Here is a 26002-nt window from a genome sequence, read left to right as displayed (position 1 = left end):
GTAACAATGACATGGTAGTGTGTATCTCTGGAGTTTCACCACTATGTAAACTAAATGAATACTTTAAACTAATAAACACACCAATGCTGTTGTTATAACTTACACATAACTTATGTAAGCATACAGCTAGTGACCAAAGCTCCTTTTTTCATCCACCCTTTAAGTTATTCACCTAGCTGTAGGGAGAGCTGTCCACCACCGAATGGGCTGCAGAGAACATTCCTATATCTAAATGTGATTTACCTTGTGATGTGCAGATAAAATATTTTTCGTAGCACAGCATGAAAATTGTGTAATGATATTCTTATGACAACTACACTCCACTTGACTAAATAAAAATATATTGGGTTTATCTATCGACAGTCTATTAACCAGACTAAACCAATGAACATTTATTCAAACAAATCTTCTTCTCCCTTGTCAGATTTTTAACTAATTACTAACCTGGAATAATTTCACTCAGGTAGTGCATGAGGAAAATATCTGACTTAGTGTATACATGAATAGCATGAGTTCAGTAGATTTACACAGTGTATACTAGAGATTCATCTACGGTCTAGATATTTACCATACCTTTTGCTCACTGGAAGAACGAGTAGAGGGTGGGAGGTCAACAGAGTGCTCTGGGACAGTGTCCTCAATCACTGAAAATAAATAAATAAATAAATAAATAAATAAATAAATAAATAAAAATAATAATTTTATATATATGTACACACAGCTCTGGAAAAAAAATAAGAGACCACTGCAAAATAAACAGTTTCTTATGTTTTTTTCCTTACAGGTGCATGTATTGGTAAGATGAACAGTTTTGTTTCATTTTTTGTGAACTGCTGACAATATTTCTCCTAAATTCAAAATATAACTATTGTTATTTAGAGTGTATATTTAAAGGAAATGACAACACATCAAAATAACCCAGGATCATGCAGTATTTGCAGAGCTTTAATAACTCAAATAAAACAAAATGCAAATAATTTGTAAACAAATTATGTTAATGCTTTGGCTAAATAACATCAAGAAATCAGTATTTGGTGGAATAACCCCAATTTGCATGCGTTTTGGCTCCATGCTCTCCACCAGTTTTTCACATTGCTGTTGGGAAACTTTATACCACTCTTTTTGCAAAAAAACAAACAGCTCAGCTTTGCTTGATGGTTTGTGACCATCCATCTTCCTCTTGATGACATTCCAGAGGTTTTCATTAGGCTTCAAATCTGGAGTTTGGGCAGTGGTCTCAGATTTTTTTTCCAGAGCTGTATGTATGTGTATATATATATATATATATATATTGTGGCAGTGACAGTGGACTACTCTTCTAAAGAACATGACAGAAGAATATATGCTTCACTACAATGCTAATTTTATTTTAATATGTATTTTAATAACAGTGCAGAATTTTGTAAGATTGAACTTCTGTATAGTAAAGAACCAAAAAGTGCCTTACTCGATTTGCACCTTCCTTTCCGAGCCAGTGCTGCTGTCAGTTCATTCTGCACCTGTTAAAATGAAACACTTTAGCAGAGGAGCCTCCAGCCGTGGCTACAGCTGTCATGTCATGATATTATCCACTCTAAGCAAGCGTAGAGAAACGTGACATGAATGACAGTCAAACTGCTGGACCAGAATCATTACAATAGGAGCGGAACACTGCTGAACACTGCATCATGTAAAAATTAAAAATAAAAAAAATCAGCTGCTGCTGCCTGGCTAGGATACAGGCAACTCCTTGAGGATATTAATTAAAAAACTGGAATTATTTTTCAATTTATAAAAATATCTACATCTCCAAAAACGTCACTACCCTGCACCACTGCTTGTCACTGGGTGGCAAAGCTCGTGTATCACTATCACCAAAGATGGTCCTTAAGGGCCTGCTATTTTATGGGATATAAATACACACACACTTTTTCAGAAGACACACACACATTAGAAGAACAAAAAAGGGCACTTGAGGGTATCACCCCAGTGGCAAACAACAGAGTGATGAATAAATCATATATTAGTAAAATAGTCACCGGGGCTGTTTTTATTCACTGCTCTAATATATGTGATCTATCACACTAATGAGGAGATCATGAATGTTTACAACAGTGACCTCGTCTTGTAACATGCAAAGAATTGTGAATCCAGGTGTGTACCGGCGAGTAATGGAAGCGTTTATCTCTGCTTAGTGGCCCATGAAAACTACATTCCCCATGAGCCCAGAAGGCATGGCATCTCTTAGCCTCAGTATATAAGCCAATGAAAAATTGAGCTAGTCTGGGCAGACTGCCATAGTAACCCTGTCTGTGAGGTTTCACTTAATGCTACCATTTAAGTGGCACAGACAGAGAGAAAAAAAAGCCATAATCTATAATCTACCGTCACATCTAGCGCAAGCCTACAACACAGAAAAACACAGCTGTCTCATGGTTTGATTTTTGCTTAATCATTAACTGAATACCTAAAAATGAGTTAATAACACATTATAACTGTCTCTGCATCACCAAACTGGATGCCTGTTTTGTTAACAATTTAAGTCTTTTATTTGCTTTTTAAGCTCCCAAATTCATCATACAGCCTAATCACTCTAAATATCTGACAGGCTTTGTTTAAAATAGAGTAATAAAATATCGAAAGCTGCCTTACTTAAAAGGTAAAGCACAAGAAACATGGAGAAGAAGGGAGATTTAATTTCTTTATGCTCTTAAAATCTGTAACACGTTAGGGCCAGTGATCTTTCTATTAGCCATTTAAAAGAAACCAGTAACACACAGCTTTACACTGCATTTAATCATTTTATTTTTATTATTATTTTTATTATTATTATTATTATTATTAAATACAGTGGAGTCCAGAAGACTGAGACCACATTGAAAATCTTTTTTATTCTATTCTATTTTTATCTTTTATTCCAATATATTTTAATGTCATTTAAAATGAGAAAAAAGGCAAGTTTTAGATTTGTAACATGTATAAATAAATAAATAAATAAATAAATAAATAAATAAATAAATAAATAAATAAATAAATAATAATAATAATAATAATAATAATGAAAAGAAATGACATTTTCAATATACAGACTTCTTGGACAACTATTTAAATGTAAGCAAATGTGTGATATTGACTATGTTAGCTCCTTAGTACAAAAGATCGTTTTAATCTTTTCTATTGAAGCATGTATTCAGATAAAACTCGCATGGATTTGATCTGAAATGGTTCACAAGGTTTTGTGCGTTTTCCACGCTAGCTCGAGTACATTACATTAAAGCACAAAGAGGACAAACCAAATAATAAGAAACTCTAAACTTAATGTAAGATCTTACCTTTGTTGCCAGTGATATCATTTACAATGAAAACTGTTGTATTAAATTAGAAAAGAATTCCAAATAGAAACATTAGCGCTCATTAGCGTTCTTATTTGGACCCACTGTAGATATTACAACCCTAGGTGTAACAAGTGTAACAGACACAAACCACATAGACATGACAGGCTCACTACCTCAAATACATCAACATATCTAATTATATAACTGAATTCTGCTTTATAAAATAATAAATAATTTATTGAATGTTGTAGACCATGATATCCTGGACGCACAAACATGGACAGGCAAGGTTTTCCATGTCTGTTGCCAAGACGATTGCCAGTACACAACTGCACCATGAGAATCAGTTCTGCAGCATTAGCTTAAAGGCTGGTTGCAAAGTGGGCTCAGTACTGTCTCAGTGATGTCCAATCAGTGACTCTCAGAGTGGTCAAGATGGACCAAGTACATGTGAGTTTCATTATGGTCTCACTCAAGAACGAATGCGTTCATATTCGAATGCAATGAATACAACTCATTTTAGGCTTCGAGTATAAACACATAATGCTTTTCTAAACTACAGACTTTATAATACTGAGTGTACATTACTGTACATGAATAACTGTAGCTCTGAGGTTAAAAAAGACAAACCAGTTCCAGGAGTTGTGGTTTTTTTCCTCACCTTTGATGTCAGCCGCTCCAGAGCTCTCATCTGGACAACATCTACTGGACTACAAGCAAGAGAATGTTTCTTCTGCTCTCCCTCACTCCTGCAGAGACAGACATACACACAGTGTTTGAGTATACACCATCATAATAGCACAGCTATACGGTAAAAGCAAAATTCTTTTATTTTATCTATTGTATCTGTGACTAAGCTCTAAATATGTCGATCTTTTGATTTTAAACTGGAAGTGGGTGTGGTTTAGAAAGGAAGATGCAGCATATCACTGAATACATTAATTTAATATACCATAATTCCCTTCCTGACTGTGTAAAAGTTAACCTGTGCTTCTACATTCCAGTTTCTATAAAACACTCAGCTGGAAGACTTAGAGCTTAGAAATAAAAAGACCTTAGGAATATAAATACAATTGGTGAGACACAGTCTCAGTCTATAGCTGCATCCCAAATGGCATACTACACACTATGCACTATGTACCTTACCATCTAGTGTATGAAATTTAGAAGGGTAGGAGCATCTTAAACGGCGCACTAATGGTTTTTCTTACTGACTGGAAGTAGAAGCCGTTTCCCAGTCGATGGTCAAATGCATGTAATGCAATGCCACTAGGTTTAGCAAAATCAATGAATGTTGACAAATAATTCATACTGCGTAGGCTAATATAAAAGATATTTGTAAGAGGTCTTGTCCACCGGAGTGTCTTGAAATTTTTCCTTATCCAGTTGCAATGAGTAATAAACTGTACATCCACATAATGGGCTTTAAATCTAATCAGTAACTATAGTATTAAACAATAGGAAAGCTTTATGGGAAGAGTAAATAAAAACGAGTACAAGAGAAACAGAGAAAGGGAATAAAAAGCATTAAAATCAGAAGGGACTGTGTCTATCTATAAAACTACAGCATCTAGACATCTGCTGGTGAGTGCTGTAACTGCAAATCTGAGTGGAATATTCTGGTAAAAAAAGCTGATGAGTGTGCTTTTACAGTTTTTAACAAAAAGCAATATTCAGAAATGTTGACAACCAGGATCTGTATGATGAAGCACCATGACAAATATGTGACCATTGAAAGCTCTGGGGTTAATACAGTCAAGTGTGCCAGTACAATCATCCAGTGCTGTGAAAAGAACAAGAAACAGCCGGGTGGTCCATGAATAACGCTTTCTTAATGACATGATCTTAAACTACATTAATTAAAGAGACTATTGGGCTTGACTTGAACCAGCATTAATTTCTTCAGCAATTTGACCAACAGTAGCTCGTCTGTTGGATCTGAACACATGGACCAGCCTTCGCTCCCCACATGCATCAATGAACCTTGACCGCCCATGACCCTGTCACTGGTTCACCACTGGTCCTTCCTTGGACCACATTTAATAGATACTGACCACTGCAGACTAGGGAACACCCCGAAAGAGCTGCAGTTTTGGAGATGCTCTGATCCAGTCGTCTACCCATCACAATTTGGCCCTTGGTCAAACTCTCTCACATCCTTACGCTTACCCATTTTATTCTAATATATCCCACCCACTAACAGGTACCATGATGAGGGGATAATCAGTGTTATTCACTTCACCGGTCACTGCTCATAATGTTATGCCTGATCGGTGTATACTGTGGAACAAACCTGAAAAAAGCATCAGAAAAAAAAAATGCAACAGTTTGGTGAGGTCAGTGTGTTGCTGGCTTGATGCAGATACTGAAAGCAAGGGATATGCAACCAAATATTAAGTGTTATTTGCTTAAAGACTATCTAGCTGAATCTTCTGATTCTAATCCATCATCTCATATTCATCTTCAAATCAACAATAGAATTGACCTTGCCCATTCCAATAGTTTCGGAGGGAACTTAATATATAGTGGGCTCTTTTCCTCTCAGCTGAAAGAAAATATAATTGATAGAAAATATAATAATACTGTATATCAAGATTTTTATCTACTACTCACGGTTTAGGAGTGGCCACACGGAGCGGAGTTTGAGGTGCCACCTGTAAGAGAAGATTCACTCCATTTTGCCACTGCGTCTGATTTCTAAATTCACAGCTTTGGGCTTCACACTCCTCAAAGGAGAACTGGTACAATGTTTCCGAGTCTTCAAACTCTGCCAGCCTTTCCACTATAATACGGAGCATTATTCAGTGTTAATGCATGTACATAAGACATCTAAAGTCATGTCCAGAGAATAATAATTAACAACACATTTATAAATATTTATGAAAGGCAATTAGATTTTGTATGCTTTGTAGTTATGTAACATTACTATTGATATTTCTGTATCAAGATGCCTTCGATGTATTTAATTGGGTCATGTCTAAAGAGGAAGTGGTTAGCTAGGTAGAACTGTTTCATCATTACATTTTTAATTATTTACCTTTGGTGATGCATCTGAGAGGAAATCTCTCTCAATATCCCATGACATCATATTTTCTTCTGAAACTACCAGCCTTATTGTTTTTCAAGACAAGGATGTTACCAAGCTATTTATTGTGCTTCATAATACCTGAATTCATCCAACACCTATCTTTTTTTTTTTTTTTTTACACATTCAACACTCAGAAAATGGGATGTTTCTACAATTATGAGTAGCTTTACTTTGTGAACTTCATCCCTGTTTATAATTATGTCTCATTATGTCTCATTAATTACCCATTTACATGAGCAGGCTTGGTTAGCTAGCTAATGTGTCTGGTTCATCTTGCAGTTCTGTTACAATGACAACTAGCAGTGCCTTAATAATAATAATAATAAAAATTAATAATAATAGTAATAATAGAGACCACGTGTCCGCATATACCCGAAAGCAGGATGCCCAGCTCCAGCAAAACATTCCAGACTCTAGCAGCTGCATTTCTGTTTCCAACAAACACACACTGCTGCTCCGTCAGCCACTGCACCAGCTCCTGTCCTATAAAGCTCCTTCTGTAGGATAACAAGAGAGTCACAAAGAGACACCTCATGATTACTTAAACCAGTGTATCAAAAGTCAACGTAAAATCATAAAACCATCAGCTCTGATATAATACTTTCAATATGGGGTCCATACAGGTTTAGCTTTGCAAGACAATCCTTAAAAGCCTTAAAGTAAGGTGACTTTATTATAAGCCGTCATAAAAGGTTGAACGGTCATATTTAATCAAAAAGTTCATTGGGATAATATTTAAGTCTTATCAAATCTTACTTGATGATTCTGGCTAGTTTCACATGGGCTTTCCAGTTTTCTTGTCCATTCGATAAGAAAGCATTTCTGAGTGCACGGCCAGCACAAGACACGTTTTGCACGCAAACCTACAACACAGAGAAAGAATATTTACACTGATAACAGGGTTAGAGCAAAGGAACAACAAATGCTGTGTTCTCTTGTTCCCAGTAGATGTGGTTTTATCTGTTGGCTGTTGTGTGGACAGCAAAAGAACTGAGGAAAAAAAAAATCCATACCACAACCCATATACACATGCACATGTTGATGTTCCTCTGAAGTTAAGCATATTGTGAGATAATCATCTTCACTATGAGATAGTCACAAATCATCAGAGTTTTTTTTTTTTTAAGCAGCTGATTAACATGATACACACAACAAAGACTAGTCCAAACTTGCTGACGTGCGTTTGGACATACCTAAGAAAGCTAACCAGATATTCAAGTCACACAAGGAATTAAAAACAATGACGGCGTACAAAAAATGCTTGCTTTGCCTTGTGCCTGGTGTCCGAGATGAGACAGCTGATGGTTTCAGGTGGCTGCTCCTCCGATACAATCTATCAAGGAGAAACAGAGGTTAAAAGCCCTATAAACAATGGCTCTCTGTCTCCTTGAACAATATACACTGTCTGCTGTGTCTTTTCCTGAAACTCGGCTTTACACAGCAATTTATTGACAACCACAGCCAGCTTATTCTATTTACCCCATTTACACATGCAACAAGTGATGAATGACAAAGAAACCTTTTACTGCATGTCACATTAGCGAACCTACGGTAATACTTCAGCGTTAAAATAACTAGGCTTAACCGCTAACCCACTTGACCTTGTCAACCAGGTCAGACTTCTATTCCTCACTCTTGTAGCTACATACCTTTAAGATTAGTTTCACTGAAACGCGTCATCGTAGTTACTGAATAATATGACTAATTATAATGATCCAGGAGTTTGCTAACTAGTCTAAGAGTCTCATTCGTAATATAGTGCTGAAATACTGAACTTCAGGCGATATCATTGCCTTAGAAAACACATCAAGCAGGTTTCCCTACAGCTGGAGGCCAAGTAAAGTTTACATCCTCGAATGGGGTATCCAATAATAATCTTCGGTATTTTATTTCAGAAGTAAGCAGTAATTCAAGATTGTATTTGTCACATACACAGATATATACAGTATACAACTTGAAGTGAAATGAAATCTCAGCCTAGTTCTGCTTAGACTGGGCACATAAATGATGAAATGAAAATAAGAAATGAAATAAGCATAAATAAGAAACAATAAGAAAGAAAAGAGTTTGTATGTGTGTACAATAAAAATAGATTTATTTTATTATTATAAACATAAAAAGGCCTGCTCTGAGAAGGCAGAGGTCAACAACACTCTTATTCACCATTCTGCCTTCTTTAACATTTATATATGATGATCTGAGACAAATGAGACTCTCGCTAAAACAGTAACGTTTAGTATAATCAATTTCTTACCTAACATAATTCAATTCTGTGGTTGTAAAAGTGTCAGAGTTCCTTCTGAATAATCACCACTCACAAAAATGAATCTGAATATGTGCTGAACTTCCATATTCTCAGATACCTTTTACAAATAATGCACTCATCAGAAAAGCAATGAAGTGTTAATATGTCCTTTCTACTGCCAAACCATTAGTTTAATATTATTACTGAATAATTAAACAGTATTTATTAACAGTTAACAGGAGTAACTTACCTGTAAGTGTTAATATATCACTTTACACTGCACAGTTTAGTACTTGTCATGATTTTAACACTCACACTTTAACTTGGCAGAGGTGAGCTGGAGCAGAAAACCAGTCAGGTGTGCAGGACAAACACCAGACGGCAACAGCTGGATGTTTTATTAGGTTAGTGAATTCAATGTTAGTGAATTCACCTAATTTTAATGTAGGGCTGATATCAAATTAGTGGCGCTCTAAGGGCTTATGAAGAGTAGAGAGCAGAGTTTGCCTTAAAGAAGGCTTTAAGAGCAATTTGTTAAAGGAAATGTCCACCCTATATGAACTTAATCTCGCTAATCTTTTATTTTGGATTAAAATTTTAAGTCGAATTTCAAACTTTTTTTCTTCACTATGGTGGAAGTAAGATTTAACCACTGATTTATTACTACCTAAAGAGAGCAGCACTTTGGTCCTCTGTGCAGCTCTCTTACCTTCTCATTTGTATGCTGTTCAAACAGATGTTTAAGCTAATACTGGCTGTCAACATCATCAAGCTTGTCATCTTGCAGATCATTAACTAGCCGAGCCGAGTCTCTTGTGCACCTCTGTCAAAAGTATGTGAACACCTAAACATCACGCCCAAATATGCGTGTTTAACCACACAATTGCATTACAATTTCCCTTGATGGAACTAAGAGGCTGAAACATGTTCCAGCATGATGATGCCCCTGAGCAAGTCAGATCCATAAAGACACGGAGTTTGCCAAGGAGTGGAAGACCTACAAAGTGCCCTGACCTCAACCCCAATCAACACCTTTGGGATGAATTGGAATGCAGACAGCACCCCAGGCCTCCTCACCCAACATAAGTGCCTGACCTCACTAATGCTCTTGTGACTGAATGGACACAAATCCCCACAGCCACGCTCCAAAATCTAGCGGAAAGGCTTACTATAAGAGTGCAGGTCATTAGAACAATGAGGAGGGATGAAATCTGGAATAAGGGCACATCTGAAGCAATTTTATCGCTGAAAGTTGACAGTGAAGTAGCCTGTATGCTTTCCTCCTATGGTTGCCATGGTAATAACGTTTATCAGCAGGTGACACTATTAGCATACTAGGGAGAGTCTTTGTATATAAAAGTCACCAGTGTATATGAAGGAGAAGCAGTGTCACTACTCGATCCGTTCCGTAAACACGATTTGTACTGAGCGTGTGCGGAAATGCGTCTACTTTTTGTCTAAAGTATGACTAAATGATTTACAGCAGTTTCTGGTATACTGTTTTTATAATACTACTAATATTTTATAATACTCACGCACGCTCCGAACAAAACCTGAGTTTCTGCACATGCGCAGAAGAAATCGTGTTTCCGGTACGTATCGAGTAGTGACGACAAGCAGTACTCTTTGTGTGTGTGTGTGTGTGTTTGTAAAATGTTAGCTTCCCAAATTACCTTCTGAGGAACTACTAGCTGATGCAAAGTACGTAAAGATTTCAGGAACTATCCATCCATTTATTTTCTCTACCACTCATCCTACACAGGGCCACAGGAAACCTAGAGTCTATCCCAGGAAACTTGGGGCTTAAACCCTGAACAACAATCTCAGGGGACTACTGTGCACCCATTTACACACTAAGGACAATTCAGAGATGCCAATCAGCCTGCAATACATTTCTTTAAACTGGGTAGAAAACTTAGGGAGAACATGCAAACGCCACACAAGCAGGGTGGAGGCAGGAATCAAACCCCCAACCCTGGGGATGCGTGACAAACAAGCTGACCACCAGGCCAAACACTATTTCAGTAACTTATTACTACTTCAGTAATCTAATAAAAATAGATTTATTTTATTATTATAAACATAAAAGGGCCTACTCTGTTGTCGGCATCAATTTCGCGCACGATCAGAACAAAATCTGAGTTTCCGCACATGCTCAGAACAATTCATTTTTCCGGTACGTATCGAGTAGTGACCAGCAGTATGTACTCTTTGCCACGGATCACGCGCACTCTACTGTCTTCATTCTGCTTAGCAGCCACTGCACCAAGTCACTCTATATTTGCATAAATTTTATCTATTCAAAACTTTGTTGGGTCATTGGACACACCCACATCTAGTCGACAACGATTACTTTTGCTCATATTGCCCAAAGTCGCCAGCTCTCAAGGATTATAGTCGCTTTGTTGCTCCGAGCCACTGTATGTGTGAACATGGCATAAGTGTAGCATTTACTGTCTCAGATACATTTCTGCCATTTGGCGGACACCCTTATCCACAGTGACTTGATTTTATACAACTGAGCAATTGAGGATTAAGGGCCTTGCTCAGGGGTCCAACAGCAGCAGCTTGGTGGACCTGGGATTTGAACTCACAACCTTCTGACCAGTAGCCCAACACCTTAACCACATCCCCTCCTTCCTTCTACATTTCTCATTAATACGACACTGAACTTCGACCGAAAAATGACAAGCGAAAAAAATGCCTTCCTTTTTGCTTTTTAGGTGCTAAAAACAAAAGATAAACAGTGTTTAAATTGTGTCTGTTATTAAAACGTCTTCGTTACTACATGTAACAGCAATGTCCTCCCCGTGACGTCAGCGCGGAACACACGCACACACACTTCCCACGTAAATAAAGCAAACCCAGCACCAAACGACAAATTACTAGAATCGCTAAGCACACAAGAAATATTTCGACAGAAACATATTGAATGTGTTTCAGGGTGGAGTTTTTCCTTAAGGGCAATCTTGATGGTTTCAACACTTCGCAACACTTTTGCAACTTTTAAGCGAACTATAATGAAGTGTGTATTTTAATGTCTTTAATGTACCTGTAATGCGCATGCGTCATTAAACATGAAGGCATTTGATCAAATCCAGCCAGGACAGTAAAAGTCTCATGAGAATGTGACTGCATAAACTCGATCACCCGGTGTGTGTGTGTGTGTCATTCATTCGACATTTGCCAAATAGATAGAGGAACTTTATCACATTTTACAGCCTAGGTGTTTGCATGCAGTGCTGTAATGCCCGGACAAATAGGTTTCAGAGCACACTTACCACCTCAGAGCTTTTCTTTCTAAACACCGATGTGTGTTTGTTGAACACAGGTGAGTCCTCTTTGCTTGGACTCAGCCGAGCTTGTTGTTCTTTCACTACTTGATTCCATCGCAGGTATAAAAGGTCACTCTTGACCGATAACGGACTTTTCTCCAGCATTGCCATGTTCACTCTTACTCCAGTAAGCCCCAGGCGGTAACGTCTTCATCCATTCAGGTAACAACGATAATGACTCGATTCAATTAAACCGCCACCGTGGCTCTCGGTTCTAAGCGAATCAATTCATTTTGCAAAAATCAATATAAATAAGCCTGACATATAGAAATTTTGACAGACTTGTTTTCCTTGTTTGATGGTACAGCGATATGTGTAATCCTCATGTGTCTTAAATGACACAGAAGTGGGCGGGACTCGGAGTGAGTAAAGTAAATATAGGCGTGGCTCTGGCTTCAAAGGTAAGGTCACGTGACTTCTTCAGGGCCAACGCTTAAGGGATTCTTCTCACCGCAACGTTTGTCTCGAGTTTTAAGTCTCACATGTTGATGATTTTCAGGCAAAATGAATGTGGTCATTTCTGAGGTCGGTACCAATTTGATTGTCTTAATTTCACTTCTTTCCCTATAGAGGAACAACTAAAAAGCTCAAATTTCTGATCCTTATAATAATGTTTCTAAAGACAAAGGAGCTACAGTATCACTGTTTTATGTCACTCAGGCCTGTGTAACAAAAAATGATACGTATAATGTAATCTGGGCTATATCTAAAAAAAATCCAAAACAATATTGCGAAAGTTTGTGGACACCCGACCATCTCATCTGTATGTAAATCTTCTCACTTATAGATGAGACACAAAGTTTGAAGCACGCAATTATACAGGATGTCTCTGTATTCTGTACCATTACAATTTCCCTTCACTGCAACTAAAAGGCCCAAACCTGTTTCCGCATGACAATGCCCCTTACACAAAGTGAGGTCCATAAAGACATGGTTTGACAAGGTTAGGGTGGAAGAACTTGTGTAACCTGCACAGAGGCCTGACCTCAACCCCACTAAACATCTTTGGGATGAAATGCCAACTGCAGTCCAGCCCTCTACGCCAAACATCACTGCATTCCGTCAGTAATGCTCTGACCGCTGAATGGAAAAATCCCTATAACCATGCTCCAACATCTAGTGAAAAGCCTTCCCAGAAGAGTGGCATTATTGTAGCAACAAAAGAGGGATGGAATCTGTTAAGGACAGGTGTCCACATACTTTTGGACATAAAGTGTACACACACACACACACACAGAGAGAGAGAGAGAGAGAGCGCTCCACAGTTCTGGGTTTGATTCTAAGCTTGAGTTACTGAATTTTCTTTTTTACTGAGTTCTCCCTGTTTACTGTGGGTTTCCTCCAGGTTCTCTCATTTCCTCCCACTGTTGAGAAAGCAAGCCACTATGACCCTGACCATGATAAAATGATTAATCATGAAGGATTAATTCATTATTAGTAATTAACTAACTAATTAATTATACCAATTTAACACTAACAGAGAAGGAGTAAAGTTAGTGTAGATCATTCATTCATTCATTCATTCATTCATTTACAATACATATGGAAACATCATGGGTCCAGGTAACTGCCATTTTTGCAAATGTGAAAGTTTGATATTTTCTACACTTAGTGGTTGCCATTAATTTGCAGCTTTTCAACTGGATATTCCGTCTGGAGAAATACTTGCTCTTCTGCATTTGGGAGTGAATTTTCCCTACATAGGAAAACAAATGTGGGTATCAAATGTCAAAGTACTTGTCATCTAACACTGATATCTGTGTAGAATCTACAGTGCTGATACTCAAACTCAGCTGACGGATATGAATCCTTGTTCAAAACAGTGGAATCTGGTCCAAGAAATAAACATCCAAACCTGATAACAACCTCAGAAGTACCAGTTGTTTAGAATGACTACACCAATAAGGCATAACATTATGACCACCTGTGTTGGTCCTCCTTTTGCATTCAAAAAAGCCCTGACCTGTCAAGGTATGGATCCACTAGATCCCAGAAGGTGTGCTGTGGTATTTGCTGTGGTATCTGTGGTAGCTTGCCTTCTTCTCATAGTGCACCCTGGTGCCATGTGTTCCCCAGGTAAGTGACGCACATGCAGCTGGCCATCCACGGGTCATTGGCCTCCCATGACCCTGTCGCTGGTTCACCACTGTTCCTTCCTTGGCCCACTTTTGATAGATACTGACCACTGCAGACTGGGAACACCCCACAAGAGCGGATCCAGTCGTCTAGCCATCACAATTTGGCCCTTGTCAAACTCACTCAAATCCTTACGCTTGTCCATTTTTCAAATTCAAATTCAAATTTTATTGGTCACATACGAAATCATACACAGTACGACATGTAGTGAAATGCTTTTTACGACTGTCTTACACAAAAGAAAGAGTAAAAAAAAGAGAAAAATTTAAAATTTAAAGTGTGGACAGTGTGGAAAGTCAGTGTCAGATCAGATATGCATATGCAAATATATTCATATTCATATATGAATATGAATTCATATATGTTATATATGTTTCATATATATATATATATATATATATATATATATATATATATAGATAGATATATAGATATATATAGATATATATATAGATATATAGATATATATATAGATATATATGTATATATAGATATATATAGATATATATGTATATAATATAAACATATATATATATATATATATATAGATAGATAGATAGATACTACATATATATATATATATATATATATATCTATATATCAATAGCAGTGAATATAAATATGAAAAATAAAATAAAAATAATTTAATAAAAATATTAACAAAAAAAATAGTAGTATAATATATATGTATACAACTACAAAACTGCTTTATAAAAACTAAATATAAAAAACAAGTATAAAACAAAAATATAATACACTAATATAATACAGTACAATGGTTAACTTTAAATGGTGTCGCAAAAGAATACAGTATGTACAGTGTGCATATGTAGATAATATATAAATATATATGTAGATGTCTATAGGCAAGTATAAATGTCCAATTTAACAGGGAGTAAAGTGACGGTGCAGTGTGCAGATGTACAGGAAAGATGTACAGTGAGAGTGTATTGTGTGTACAGAATAGTGCAGAGTACAAAGTAGTGCAATTATTGCATGTGCAACAATTAGCTGAGGTAGAATGTCATGTCGTGTGGGAGTATGTCCAGAAAGTCCAGACACTAGGTGTTCTGGTTGAGGGCCTGAATGGCCTGCGGGAAGAAGCTTCTCCTCATTCTCTCTGTGTTCGCCTTCAAGGAACAAAAACGTTTCCCTGACCGCAACAGAGAGAAGAGTCCATTGTTGGGATGGCTGAGGTCCTTCATTATGTTCCTGGCCCTGGTCCAGCACCGCTTGCTGTATATAGTGTCCAGGTCAGGAAGCTCGGTGCGGATGGTACGCTCGGCTGAACGCACCACCCTCTGGAGAGCTTGCCTGTCCTGTTTGGTGCTGTTCCCAAACCAGGCTGTGATACTTCCCGTCAGGATGCTCTCAATGGTGCAGGTGTAGAATGTCTTTAGCACCTTTGAGGGCAGTTTAAAGTCCTTCAGGCGTCTGAGATGATAAAGACGCTGCCGGGCCTTCTTCACCAGGGTGTTTACGTGGCAGGACCATGTCAGGTCCTGTGTGATGTAAACACCTAGGTACTGGAAACTGTCCACTCTTTCCACCGGCGTCCCGTCGATAGTGAGGGGCTAGTAGTTCCTCTCCTGCTTTGTGCTAAAGTCCACTATCAGCTCCTTGGTCTTGCTGACGTTCAGGAGGAGATTGTTGACCTGGCACCATGTCTCCAGGTTTTTAATCTCCTCTAGGTAGGCCATCTCGTCGTTATTGGAGATCAGGCCCACTACCACAGTATTGTCCGCAAATTTCATGATGTTGGTGGAGCTGGAAGTGGCCACACAGTCAAAAGTGTACAGTGAGTACAGCAGGGGGCTCAGAACACAACCCTGGGGGGCTCCAGTGCTGAGGGTGAGTGAGGGTGAGACATGGTTGCCCACCCGTACTGCCTGAGGTCTGTCTCGCAGGAAGTTGGAGATCCATTGACACAGGGACGGGCTGAGTCCCAGGATCTCCAACTTAGTGGTGAGTATGGAGGGAATTATGGTGTTAAACGCTGAACTGTAGTCAACAAACAGCATTTTGACATAATTCCCCCTTCTCCTGTCCAGATGGCTCAGGGCTGCATGATGGAGGTGTGCGATGGCGGTACGGTACGCGAACTGTAGTGGGTCCAAAGTGTCAGGTAGAGAAGAAGTGATGAAGTCTCTGATGAGTCTTTTGAAGCACTTCATCACTACTGAGGTCAGGGCCACTGGGCGGTAGTCGTTCAGGCAGGCTGGCTGGGGTTTCTTGGGGACAGGAACAATGGTGGACCGTTTGAAGCACGTTGGGATTGTAGACTGTTCCAGGGAGAGGTTGAAGATCTCAGTGAACACAGGAGCAAGCTGGTCAGCACAGGCCTTCAGGACCCGACCCGTGATGCCATCTGGTCCTGCTGTCTTCCTGGTATTCACTCTCCTGAACTCTCACTTTTCCTGCTTCTAACACATCAACTTTGAGGTCAAAATGTTCACTTGCTGCCTAATATATCCCACCCACTAACAGGTGCCATGATGAGGAGTTAATCAGTGTTATTCACTTCACCTCTCACTGCTCATAATGTCATGCCTAAATGGTGTACATGGCTTTGCTGAAAACCAATAATCCAAGGTGCTGAGACAATGTAAGCTGAGGCAAAATCATGAGCATAGCCCAAATTATACTTTTCAAGGTAGTCAGTTTCTTCATGATGTTGTCAGCAGATTCTATCCAGGTGTTATATGCCACCTGGTAAAGATATCCAAAGGTAAAAACACCACCAAGGGGCTGTGTAATAGAGTTGCTCTAGATCAATAACATTTGTGAATAATAGTTTAATGTTGTGTGAACCAGTTGGTCCGCTGTGGCGACCCCTCACACACGTAGGGAGCAGCCGAAAGATCAACAGTTTAATGTGCCAACATGTCACTAAATTAATATTCTATTAATAAGTAAAAATGCTAATAATGAAGTTAATTATATATTATGTGCACTTTTATGGCATTTGGCAGACACTCTTATCCAGAGCGACTCAGAGTAGTGCTTTGAAGTCTCTATGAATGATACTGGTTCACTAGATCATCCTCTAAGAAAACTCTGTTAGGGAGGTAATATAGCAAGAAAAGCACAAAGACAACACAATTCCTCTTCTTTTTTTAATTACAGTTGCTAAATACAAGTGGTAAATTACAGACTTCAGGAAGAGGTAGGTTTTTAGACATTAAGTTAATTCCACACATCTATGCTGTTTTCATATACAGTATACTCTAGCTCTATTTACATGGGGTTTCTGTTACTGACTATAATTCAAAATAGTAGTGTAAATTCTGAAATGTATGCTAATGTGTCCTAATCATAAGAGTTGTGTGCTTAGGTGAGGTTTAGTCGAAGAAACACATCACTTGAAGTGAGATAAGTGGACTGTTGTATAAACATTGTTGGAGGCATGTTGGACTGTGGGAGGCATACAAACCTCCTTTACAAGAATAAAACACAAGTGAGAGAAAGAGCTGGTAGAAAAGTTCAAGATCTGTATTTATTGGTCATCTGTTGTTTGAAAGATCAAACATTTGAGCTTGAGTCAGAGATCCATTAAGGATCATGTCCTATTTATCCACTGAGAATTCCCCTAGAATTCATCCTGATTTTCTATATATGTTTGTGTATGGTACTTTAAACCAGAGAACACTCTTGACTCTTTGAGAACACAACAGCTCCAAGAAAACTTCACAGAGTCACAGGTGCTTCCTTCAACATCCAGGAGGAGGCACTGTTTCCTGTCTCTGAGTCGTAGCGTGGGTGCTGTGCCTAAACACCTATAAACGGCACAAGACCGGCAGCTGGATATGGAGATGGTATGGAGATGAAATGAACTGTCATTGAGACAGCTGTAGTAGTTCAGTATTCACTGCAGCAAGCGTGACACACATAAAGTCTGCAGCTTTGTGTCACATACAAGTGGGATTTATGTATCGACGCACTCTTTCCTTTTAGCCTTCCGTGCATACAGGAAGTACATGATGTGTCCTGCAGTAATAAAGAACACAGAGATGATGACGAGAATACCAAAGTGTTGTGGCTGTGGTGCGGAGATCACCATGAGGAAGTGTAGCAGATCCATCATGTAGTTCATTGAGCTCTGGACCCCGTTTACGATGCCACGCTCAGACACACAGATGGTTTCCTGCAGCAGCTGAGTGACTGTCAGGTCAAATGACCACAGACCTATAAAGAGAAGAGCAAGAGATAGAGTTATGAACATTGTTATAGGCCAAAGCAATGCAATGAACAAGATTATCTCTAGGTTTTTGTAACTGAATGTATTCAGAAATTTTATTCCATTATTCCTTGCAAAAGCATGCCTCTTCCAGTCATTGTGCTGTTTTTTTTTTTAAGGATTTAAGGGTCTTAATCATTGAGCAACTGATGACTTCAATTTGATACAACCTAAAGACCTAAAGTTAAAACTCTATAATTGACTAGTTAGCGGAGAGAAATGATTTAAGTTCTCACTATCTGGTCTCATTGTGGATGGATTGCCTTTTGAGTCTGGTTTCTCTCTAGATTTCTTTCTCTTGTCATCTCAGGGAGATTTCCCATGCCACCATCACTCTTGCTCATTAAGGATAAATTTAAGTTTAAATTTCCATTGTTAAAGACATTATTTTAATACAACTGAACCGAATTGAATCTGGGCACTGAATGGACCATTCCAAAATGTTGATTTTCTTCTTATGAAGCTTTGTTGTCTTGTATTTGTGCTTTGGGTAATTATGGTGCTGGAGGTCTGCACATTTTGTGCCAAAATAGATTGATATTTGGAGCTCTAGTCCCAGCTGAAGCTGATGCTGCCACCACCATGCTACCTTATTTATTTATTTTTTTACCAAATATATCTTTTAAAATTATGCCTAAAAAGTTCTACCTTAGTCTCATCAGACTATACTACATTTTGCCACACGGTCTGGTAAAAGTTAGGTGTGATTCTATCTATCTGCCCTACCTCATTGTCCAAGCATGTGAAGAATATAAAAGATTGTTGTCACATGCAGGAAGTGACAGGTTTTTCCACAGCTGCTTTAATGTCTCTTGGCATCCTTTTATGGTTTACATCATGTTCTTTCCTCAATTTTGGAGGGACATTCTGCTTGGTCAATGTCATACTCCATTTTCTTGATCATGGCCATGACTGTTTTTCTTTTGTTGTTACTTGTTTTTCACTTGAATTTTTTTTGTTGTTGCTACATCACATTCAAGGTGGTTGAATAACATTTTAACATGAATAACATTTTATTTTTATCTTAATTTTTTTAAACTGCAGTTCAGCTGTGTACAGATTTTCTATTCTGACTGCACTGTATCTTAGCAATATCTACACCAATTAACACCAACTCTAAATGTAAGGTACTTATTGTGGATGCTTGAAACAATGAGTCTTCTCACCAATTCGTGCTGTGATGACTCCTAAGAACAGCAGAGAAATCGACACGTAAGACTCAGGTGCTGGCCCTGTTGGTGCATTTTCAAACAGCACTGTATTGTTGGTCCAGTGAATTGAGGAGCGGTCAGGCAGCAGAGGCTGGTTGTTGCCCCACTGCATCATGTATCCATGTCTGCTGTGTCCTCCACCATTTATCCCTCCCATTTGTGAGGCATTAGACTCTTTTAACATGCCGAGGTCCATAGGGCTGCCGGGTGCAAACACAGAGCACACGCACAACAGCAGACAGGACAGGTGCAGGCAGCTGGAGATCATGCCTGTTTTGATCAGGCCATAGAGTTTGCGTAGATTGGTGAACACAACCGTACCCAGCAGGCCAGCCATGGCTGAGACGCCCATGAGCAAGCTGAGAAGGGATCCGCTGATACCTTGTGTATAGGCATAACCTGTGGTGATGCAGTCAAAACCCAGCACAGTGGTGTAAAGGAAGGCCAGGCCCAGACCTGCCAAGAACACAGGCTGCCTGTAATAAGCTCTCCAGCCCTCCCTGCAGGTGCCAAGAAGCCTGTGCAGGCGTTGCATAAATGGTGGTAGGCTTGTACTCCTCTTCAGCTGCAGACCCTTGTCCTCAGACAAGGACGCTGTCCGCCTTAATGAACTCTTACCTGCATGATAAAGAAGAAAAATAGTTACTAGACTTACGTAACTGTTGCTGCATAAGAATGCCTTTGACTTAGGTTACTTTGCAGTCTGTCTAATGTACTGTATATTACAGCATTTGGTTCCCAGTCATAGTATACAAGCATACTATAACTCACCTAATCTGGATTTTCAGATGGATTTTTTTTTTTACAACAAAAAATGAAAAGAAAACTTACGGGTTAGTATTGAATCATTTGGTTGATTGTTACTGAGATCATTTTGCCTCTCTGTTAATTTGTTCATGTTTTATTATCTTTTATAAGGGTTCATCATTTATTAATGTTTAGAAACATAGATTATAAAGTTTAGGGAGACATATTTTAGCATATTATTACATATAACTTACCTTGTGAACTCTTCCTTTCCCTTCTCCTCTCCATATAGCACTGCTCCTCTACTATGGGCAGTTTTACTGAAAGTGCTGGTACAATGCGATACACTCTAGAGAGGAAGAAAAACTCCACAATCAAGGAGACCAGATTCCAGCCCAGGATGAAGCCACAACCCACCACATTTGAGGCCAGGGTCATAACCTGACCCACAGCCAATGGAGCCAAAATGTTGGTCACTTGGTCTATGCGTCGCATGGTGGCGTTCATCCCTACAGCGGCATTAGATCAGTTTCCTTACAGATGTCAACCAAAAACATTACTGGAATATTATGTTGTTATAAAGAGTTTCTATCATTAATATTTTGAATGTAAGTGGGCTAAGGTATTCATTTTACCTGCTAGGTGGCCACGGTTATAGCCGGTTATGACGACTATCCAGTCTCTGTGGATGGCAATGTTGAGGGCTGTGCTGGCGAGGTTTGCCACATCTGCCAGGACGATCACCACCGTATAACAAACCACCTTGTGTGAGTCATGTGATGCAACATGTTACATTAGGGCTGTATGCAATTTATCATCAATACCGGCAGCATATAAAATACACCAATGTTAACACAAAGAGTGTGTATGAATACATAAAGAATACTCACGGTTAACCAACCATCCCAGATTTGCTCAATCCACTTTTTGTAGGAGAATATCAGCATAAGCACAATACTACAGACTGTCACTGAGATGTTCTGAATAAACAAGGATGCATGAGCCACTGCAGTGGAGAAGATTGAGAACTGTGTCAATGCTTAAATAAACAGCATTACATCAACCCTTTAGTAACTCCTGACATTTAAATGAAGCACAAGCAAATGTCACACAAAAGTTAATCTAAAAAAAGAGCAAGAAATTGTTGGTTGCATAAGTATTCACCCCCTGAGGTCAATATGTGGATGAATAACCTTTATCTGCATTTACAGCGGCAAGATTTCTGGGATATGCCTCACTCACACATATTTGCACATCTATAATCTTGATATTTTTGCACATTCTTTTCGGCAGATTCTTCTGGTGACCACTGGTGCTTTGGTAATTCTAACACAGACAGGTTATTGGTATTGAACCACTCCAGTGTAGCTTGGCATTATGCCTGGGGTTGTTATCTTGTTGAAAATTGAACTCTGCTCCAATCTTAATTGTCTTGCAAACCAGAACAGGTTTTCTTCTCAGAATGCCTAGTATTTAGTTTGATCCATCTTGCCGATAAACCTGACCAGTTTTGCAGGCCCTGCTAAGGAAATGATGCTACCAATACAATGCTTCACTGATGAGGTTTATGTTCTGAGAGTGATGAGCAGTGTTGGCTTGCACAGTGTTTATGTTTGTGCCAAGGCCAAATCAAATTTGGTGTTATCAGAGCATAGACCCCTTTTCCACAATTTTGCTGATTTCATTTTCATTTTATTTCATTGTCTGTACCGCTTATCCGATCTATCCTCGGGTCACGGGAAACCTGTGCCTCTCAGGCGTCATAGGGGGATCAAAGCAGGATACACCCTGGACGGAGGGAGGTGGGAGGAAACCGGAGCACCCGGAGGAAACCCACCAACCAGATTTCATGATGTCTAATATTAACTTTCTTAAATAAAGCCCAGCTTTTTGGAGTCTCTGGCCTTAGCTCACATATAAGACAAATCTTTTCAGCTCCCTGGCTTTTTGGTTGCTTATCTTACTAATGTTCTTCTTATGTTTTCACTGATTATTGGTGGACTGCCTTCTTTGGTTGTGCCATTTTCTGGATATTTTTTAATAATGAGATTTATAGCACTCAGTTGGATGTTTAATGGATTATGTTTTCTTTATCCATTGACTGCTTTTTCTTTATGATGCTGATTGTTCTCTAATAAACACACAGGCCTTTAAGGAAGCAGGTGTGTTTATATTGTGACCATGTGGCATTTTAATTGCACACAGGTTCAGATATAACTTACACAGGTTCTACTGCAAACTGATTCAAGCAGGAGAATACTTATGCAAGGCACCGTACATCGGCTTGATGACTGAAAGGCTATAATGACACAGAACAGCGCACCCAACAAATATACTACCTTTGTTTCTTGGGTTACGGTCCACCCAGTCTCCAATTAGAGCACCTAATAAAAGCACAGAACCAGCCACCACTAACCCAAAGATGGCAGTTAGCAGTAAGTTATGTCCATACAGCTCAATCAGAAAGACGGAGATGGCAAAGTGCCACATACGATCACCCTAGCATGGAAGCAGAGAGAAACACCCCACAAAATATTGACAAATGCAGCAGAGAATACTGACAAATACAGCAGAGAATAAACACTGAATATTTCTATTTTAACATGGCTTCTTACCCACATTGATAATGCTCCACTGACATATATGAGGAACTTGGGGCCTGTGAGGTAGCTAAGCGCTGATCCTGAGAGACAGGGAGTTTGATTTTTTTTTAATATACTACCATCTTACAGCCTTCTTCATTTATTCATCTAAGAGTAAATTATTCATGAACCTCACTGGAAAAGTATGTCATTACAAGAGGAATGTAACTCTAGACTCGCCTAGGGGTCCTAGGAGGTTTAACAATTCATTCCATCAGTATTAGGGTCACAGTGGACACAGCTGTCCGTCAAAGGACACCATGTTCACAAACATTCACCTGCCTACCAGTATGGAGTTTGTGTGGTTTATTTTAAGAAACCCAAGCAATACACATGAAACTCTGAGTAATCTGAGTAGCAGTGATGCTTGACGAAAGCTACTGTACTCTTGTGTTCGGCTGGCTGAATTTTTCTCACCTGATTTACCCCTGCTCTTCTTTTCTTGTGACTCTTTGATGTCATTGTTTTCATTTTCCACCATTAAACCACCACGCTGTGGTGAATCTGCCTTCTTAGACATGCTGCAGAAGACAAATATAGCTTTTAAGTTGGCATGGCAAAAACCACAAACTCTATTGTGGTTGTGTGTGTGTGTGTGTGTGTGTGGGTGTACAGTTGTGCTCAAAAGTTTGCATACCTTGGGAGAATTTGTAAGATGTGTACCATTTTTAAAGAAAACATGAGTGAGAAGGCAAAAAAAATATTTTGTTTCTTATAGGACTCATTCATATGTAAGGCATAACAGAATGGCACAATCAAACAAAGCATGACAATAAAGAAAATGAGTAAATAACCCCTGTTCAAAAGTTTGCGTACCTTTAGTTAATATGGTGTATTGCCCCCTTTAGCATCAATGATGTCATGCAGTCTTTTGTAATAATTGTGCATGAGATCCATAATTCTCTCAGGTGATACAGCTGCTCATTGTCCTTGGCAAAATGCCCCCAGTTCCTGTAATGTTTTTGACTGTCTTGCACAAACTGCACGTTTGACATCTCCCCAAAATGGCTCAGTGATATTGAGGTGACTGTGATGGCCACTCCAGAACACTGGAGGGTCAACTTGACCTTGTGCTTCGATCATTGTCATGTCAGAACATCCAAGAGCGTCCCATGCGCAGCTTTCGTGCTGTAGAATGCAAATTGTCTGCCAGTATTTTCTGATAACATGCTGCCATCAGCTTGCCATCAATTCTGACTAACTTCCCTGTGCCACTGGAGCTCACACAGCCCCAAAACATAAGAGCTCCACCACCATGCTTTACAGTGGGGATGGTGTACTTTTCACCGTAGCCCTTGATGACTGCTCTCCAAACATATTGTTTATGGTTGTGACTATAAAGTTAAATTTTGGTTCTCATCACTCCAAATGACCCTGATCTAGAAGCTGTGAGGATTGTCTTGGTGTCTGGCATACTGTCATCGGGCCTTTTTGTGGCATGGGTGCAGTAACGGCTTTCTCCTGGCAAATTGACCACACAGGTCATTTGTGTCCAACTACCTCCTTATTGTGCTCCTTGAAACAACAACACCTCTTTTTTATAGAGCAGCCTATATTTTTCTCAAAGTTGTTTGTGGGTTTTTCTTTGCGTCCCAAACAATTCTTCTGGCAGTAGTGGGTGAAATCTTTCTTGGTCTACCTGACCGTGGCTTAGTATCAACAGAACCTCTTATTTTCCACCTCTTCATCAGAGTTTGAACAGTACTGACTGACATTTTCAAGTGTTGAGATATCTTTTATATCCTTTTCCTGATTTATACAGTTCAACTACCTTATTATGCAGGTCCACTGGCAGTTCTTTTGTCTTCCCCATGGTGCAGTGTCCAGCCAAGTCAGTGCATCACCTCATGAGCTGAGAAACTCACTGGCTGTTTATGCACTGACACTAATTACAATTACAATGAGTAACAGGTGTGGAAACTTCCCTTTAATAGCCATTTTATCCTCTGTGTGTTTGTAATGTGGCAAACATTCAAGGATATGTAAACTTTTGATCAGGATTGTTTGGGTGATGTCAGTTATCATTAGGTTTTCAAAAGGATTCAAACAAATATGTGATAATTAATAACTGAAAATCTTTTGGCATTATCGGTCATATTTTTCAAATATATATATATATATATATATATATATATATATATATATATATATATATATATATATATATATATATATGCATATATATCATCGATATATCATCGTACAGACACACACACATACACATATAAATATATATATATATATATATATATGTATATATATATATATATATATATATATATATATATATATATATGCATTTATATATGTGTGTGTGTGTGTCTGTACGATGATACATATGTACACAATAATACACGTATATGAACTTATATATAAAAATCCACATATGCCATATAATCCTATTTGCATTAACCAACATTCATATCATCATTTACAAATGAGTAATATTGTCTACAATGGCAACACATTAATGAACATGCTTACAGTTTTTGACTAAAAAACTCATAACCAATATTTACACTAGTTTAGCACAATACCAAATATTAGAATCATGCTGTAATTTATTTTTTGCTAATTTATGTCTTTGGATGAATAATTATTATTGGATCGAGGTTGTTAAGTGAGACATTTACTCAGTGAACATTACATACGCTAATTAAAGCTCACTTTAACATTTATCTATGTTGCCCAGTGTAGTAAATAATATAATTTTAATGTTGCTGAATAAATAATCTATATTCATTTACCTCAAGCCAAGGAACAATCCTAATAAATCAAGCCCAAGTCACCTTTTAAATACGAGTTCTCAGGCTTCCTGCTTTACATCCACGTCTTGTGTCAAGATGGTTGCGTCTTTGCCATGTGCTCCTGCTACAGGAACATGACCACAGATCTGAACTTGCAGTCAGTGTAGGACTGCTAACATAACAGTGTATGTGGACATTGTATGAAAGTGCCAGAAAAGCAAAACAGGGCATACAGTCTGACAAAGGCAGCATATTCCAGAGCATGTGACCACCAGAAGGGACAATGTCACTGACGACCCC

The 26002-nt window shown here is 38.7% G+C and overlaps 2 protein-coding genes across 5 annotated transcripts in view; both read right to left on the bottom strand.

Moving 5' to 3' along the window:
* The window catches only part of rapgef5b (Rap guanine nucleotide exchange factor (GEF) 5b), a 46927-nt gene extending 34599 nt beyond the window's left edge, over positions 1-12328 (bottom strand). For 2 of the 4 annotated variants that reach the window (XM_058393319.1, XM_058393327.1), the window contains exons 1-8: positions 11929-12328; positions 7655-7735; positions 7159-7265; positions 6775-6899; positions 5928-6096; positions 3976-4063; positions 1448-1499; positions 574-644 (exon numbers count right to left, since the gene is read on the bottom strand). In XM_058393319.1, the coding sequence (XP_058249302.1) occupies positions 574-644; positions 1448-1499; positions 3976-4063; positions 5928-6096; positions 6775-6899; positions 7159-7265; positions 7655-7735; positions 11929-12093 (858 nt within the window). In that variant the 5' untranslated portion in view covers positions 12094-12328. The remainder of the gene's footprint in view (positions 1-573; positions 645-1447; positions 1500-3975; positions 4064-5927; positions 6097-6774; positions 6900-7158; positions 7266-7654; positions 7736-11928) is intronic. The other 2 variants (XM_058393334.1, XM_058393344.1) reach the window with 2 other exon arrangements.
* Positions 12329-17316: 4988 nt separating this feature from the next.
* On the bottom strand, positions 17317-23475 carry si:ch211-254p10.2 (solute carrier family 40 member 1). The gene is made up of 8 exons (XM_058397187.1): positions 23373-23475; positions 22929-22996; positions 22653-22812; positions 21204-21319; positions 20949-21075; positions 20568-20822; positions 19522-20184; positions 17317-18303 (listed from the first exon to the last, which is right to left on the bottom strand). The coding sequence occupies exons 1-8, from the start codon at positions 23473-23475 to the stop codon at positions 18044-18046; spliced, it is 1752 nt and encodes a 583-aa protein (XP_058253170.1). The 3' UTR covers positions 17317-18043.
* Between the last annotated feature and the right edge of the window lie 2527 nt (positions 23476-26002).

The sequence above is a fragment of the Hemibagrus wyckioides genome, linkage group LG01 (assembly GCF_019097595.1).
Source record: "Hemibagrus wyckioides isolate EC202008001 linkage group LG01, SWU_Hwy_1.0, whole genome shotgun sequence".
NCBI classification, from domain to species: domain Eukaryota; kingdom Metazoa; phylum Chordata; class Actinopteri; order Siluriformes; family Bagridae; genus Hemibagrus; species Hemibagrus wyckioides.
Note: the sequence above shows the minus strand (reverse complement) of the source record. Positions and strands in the feature narration are given on the sequence as shown.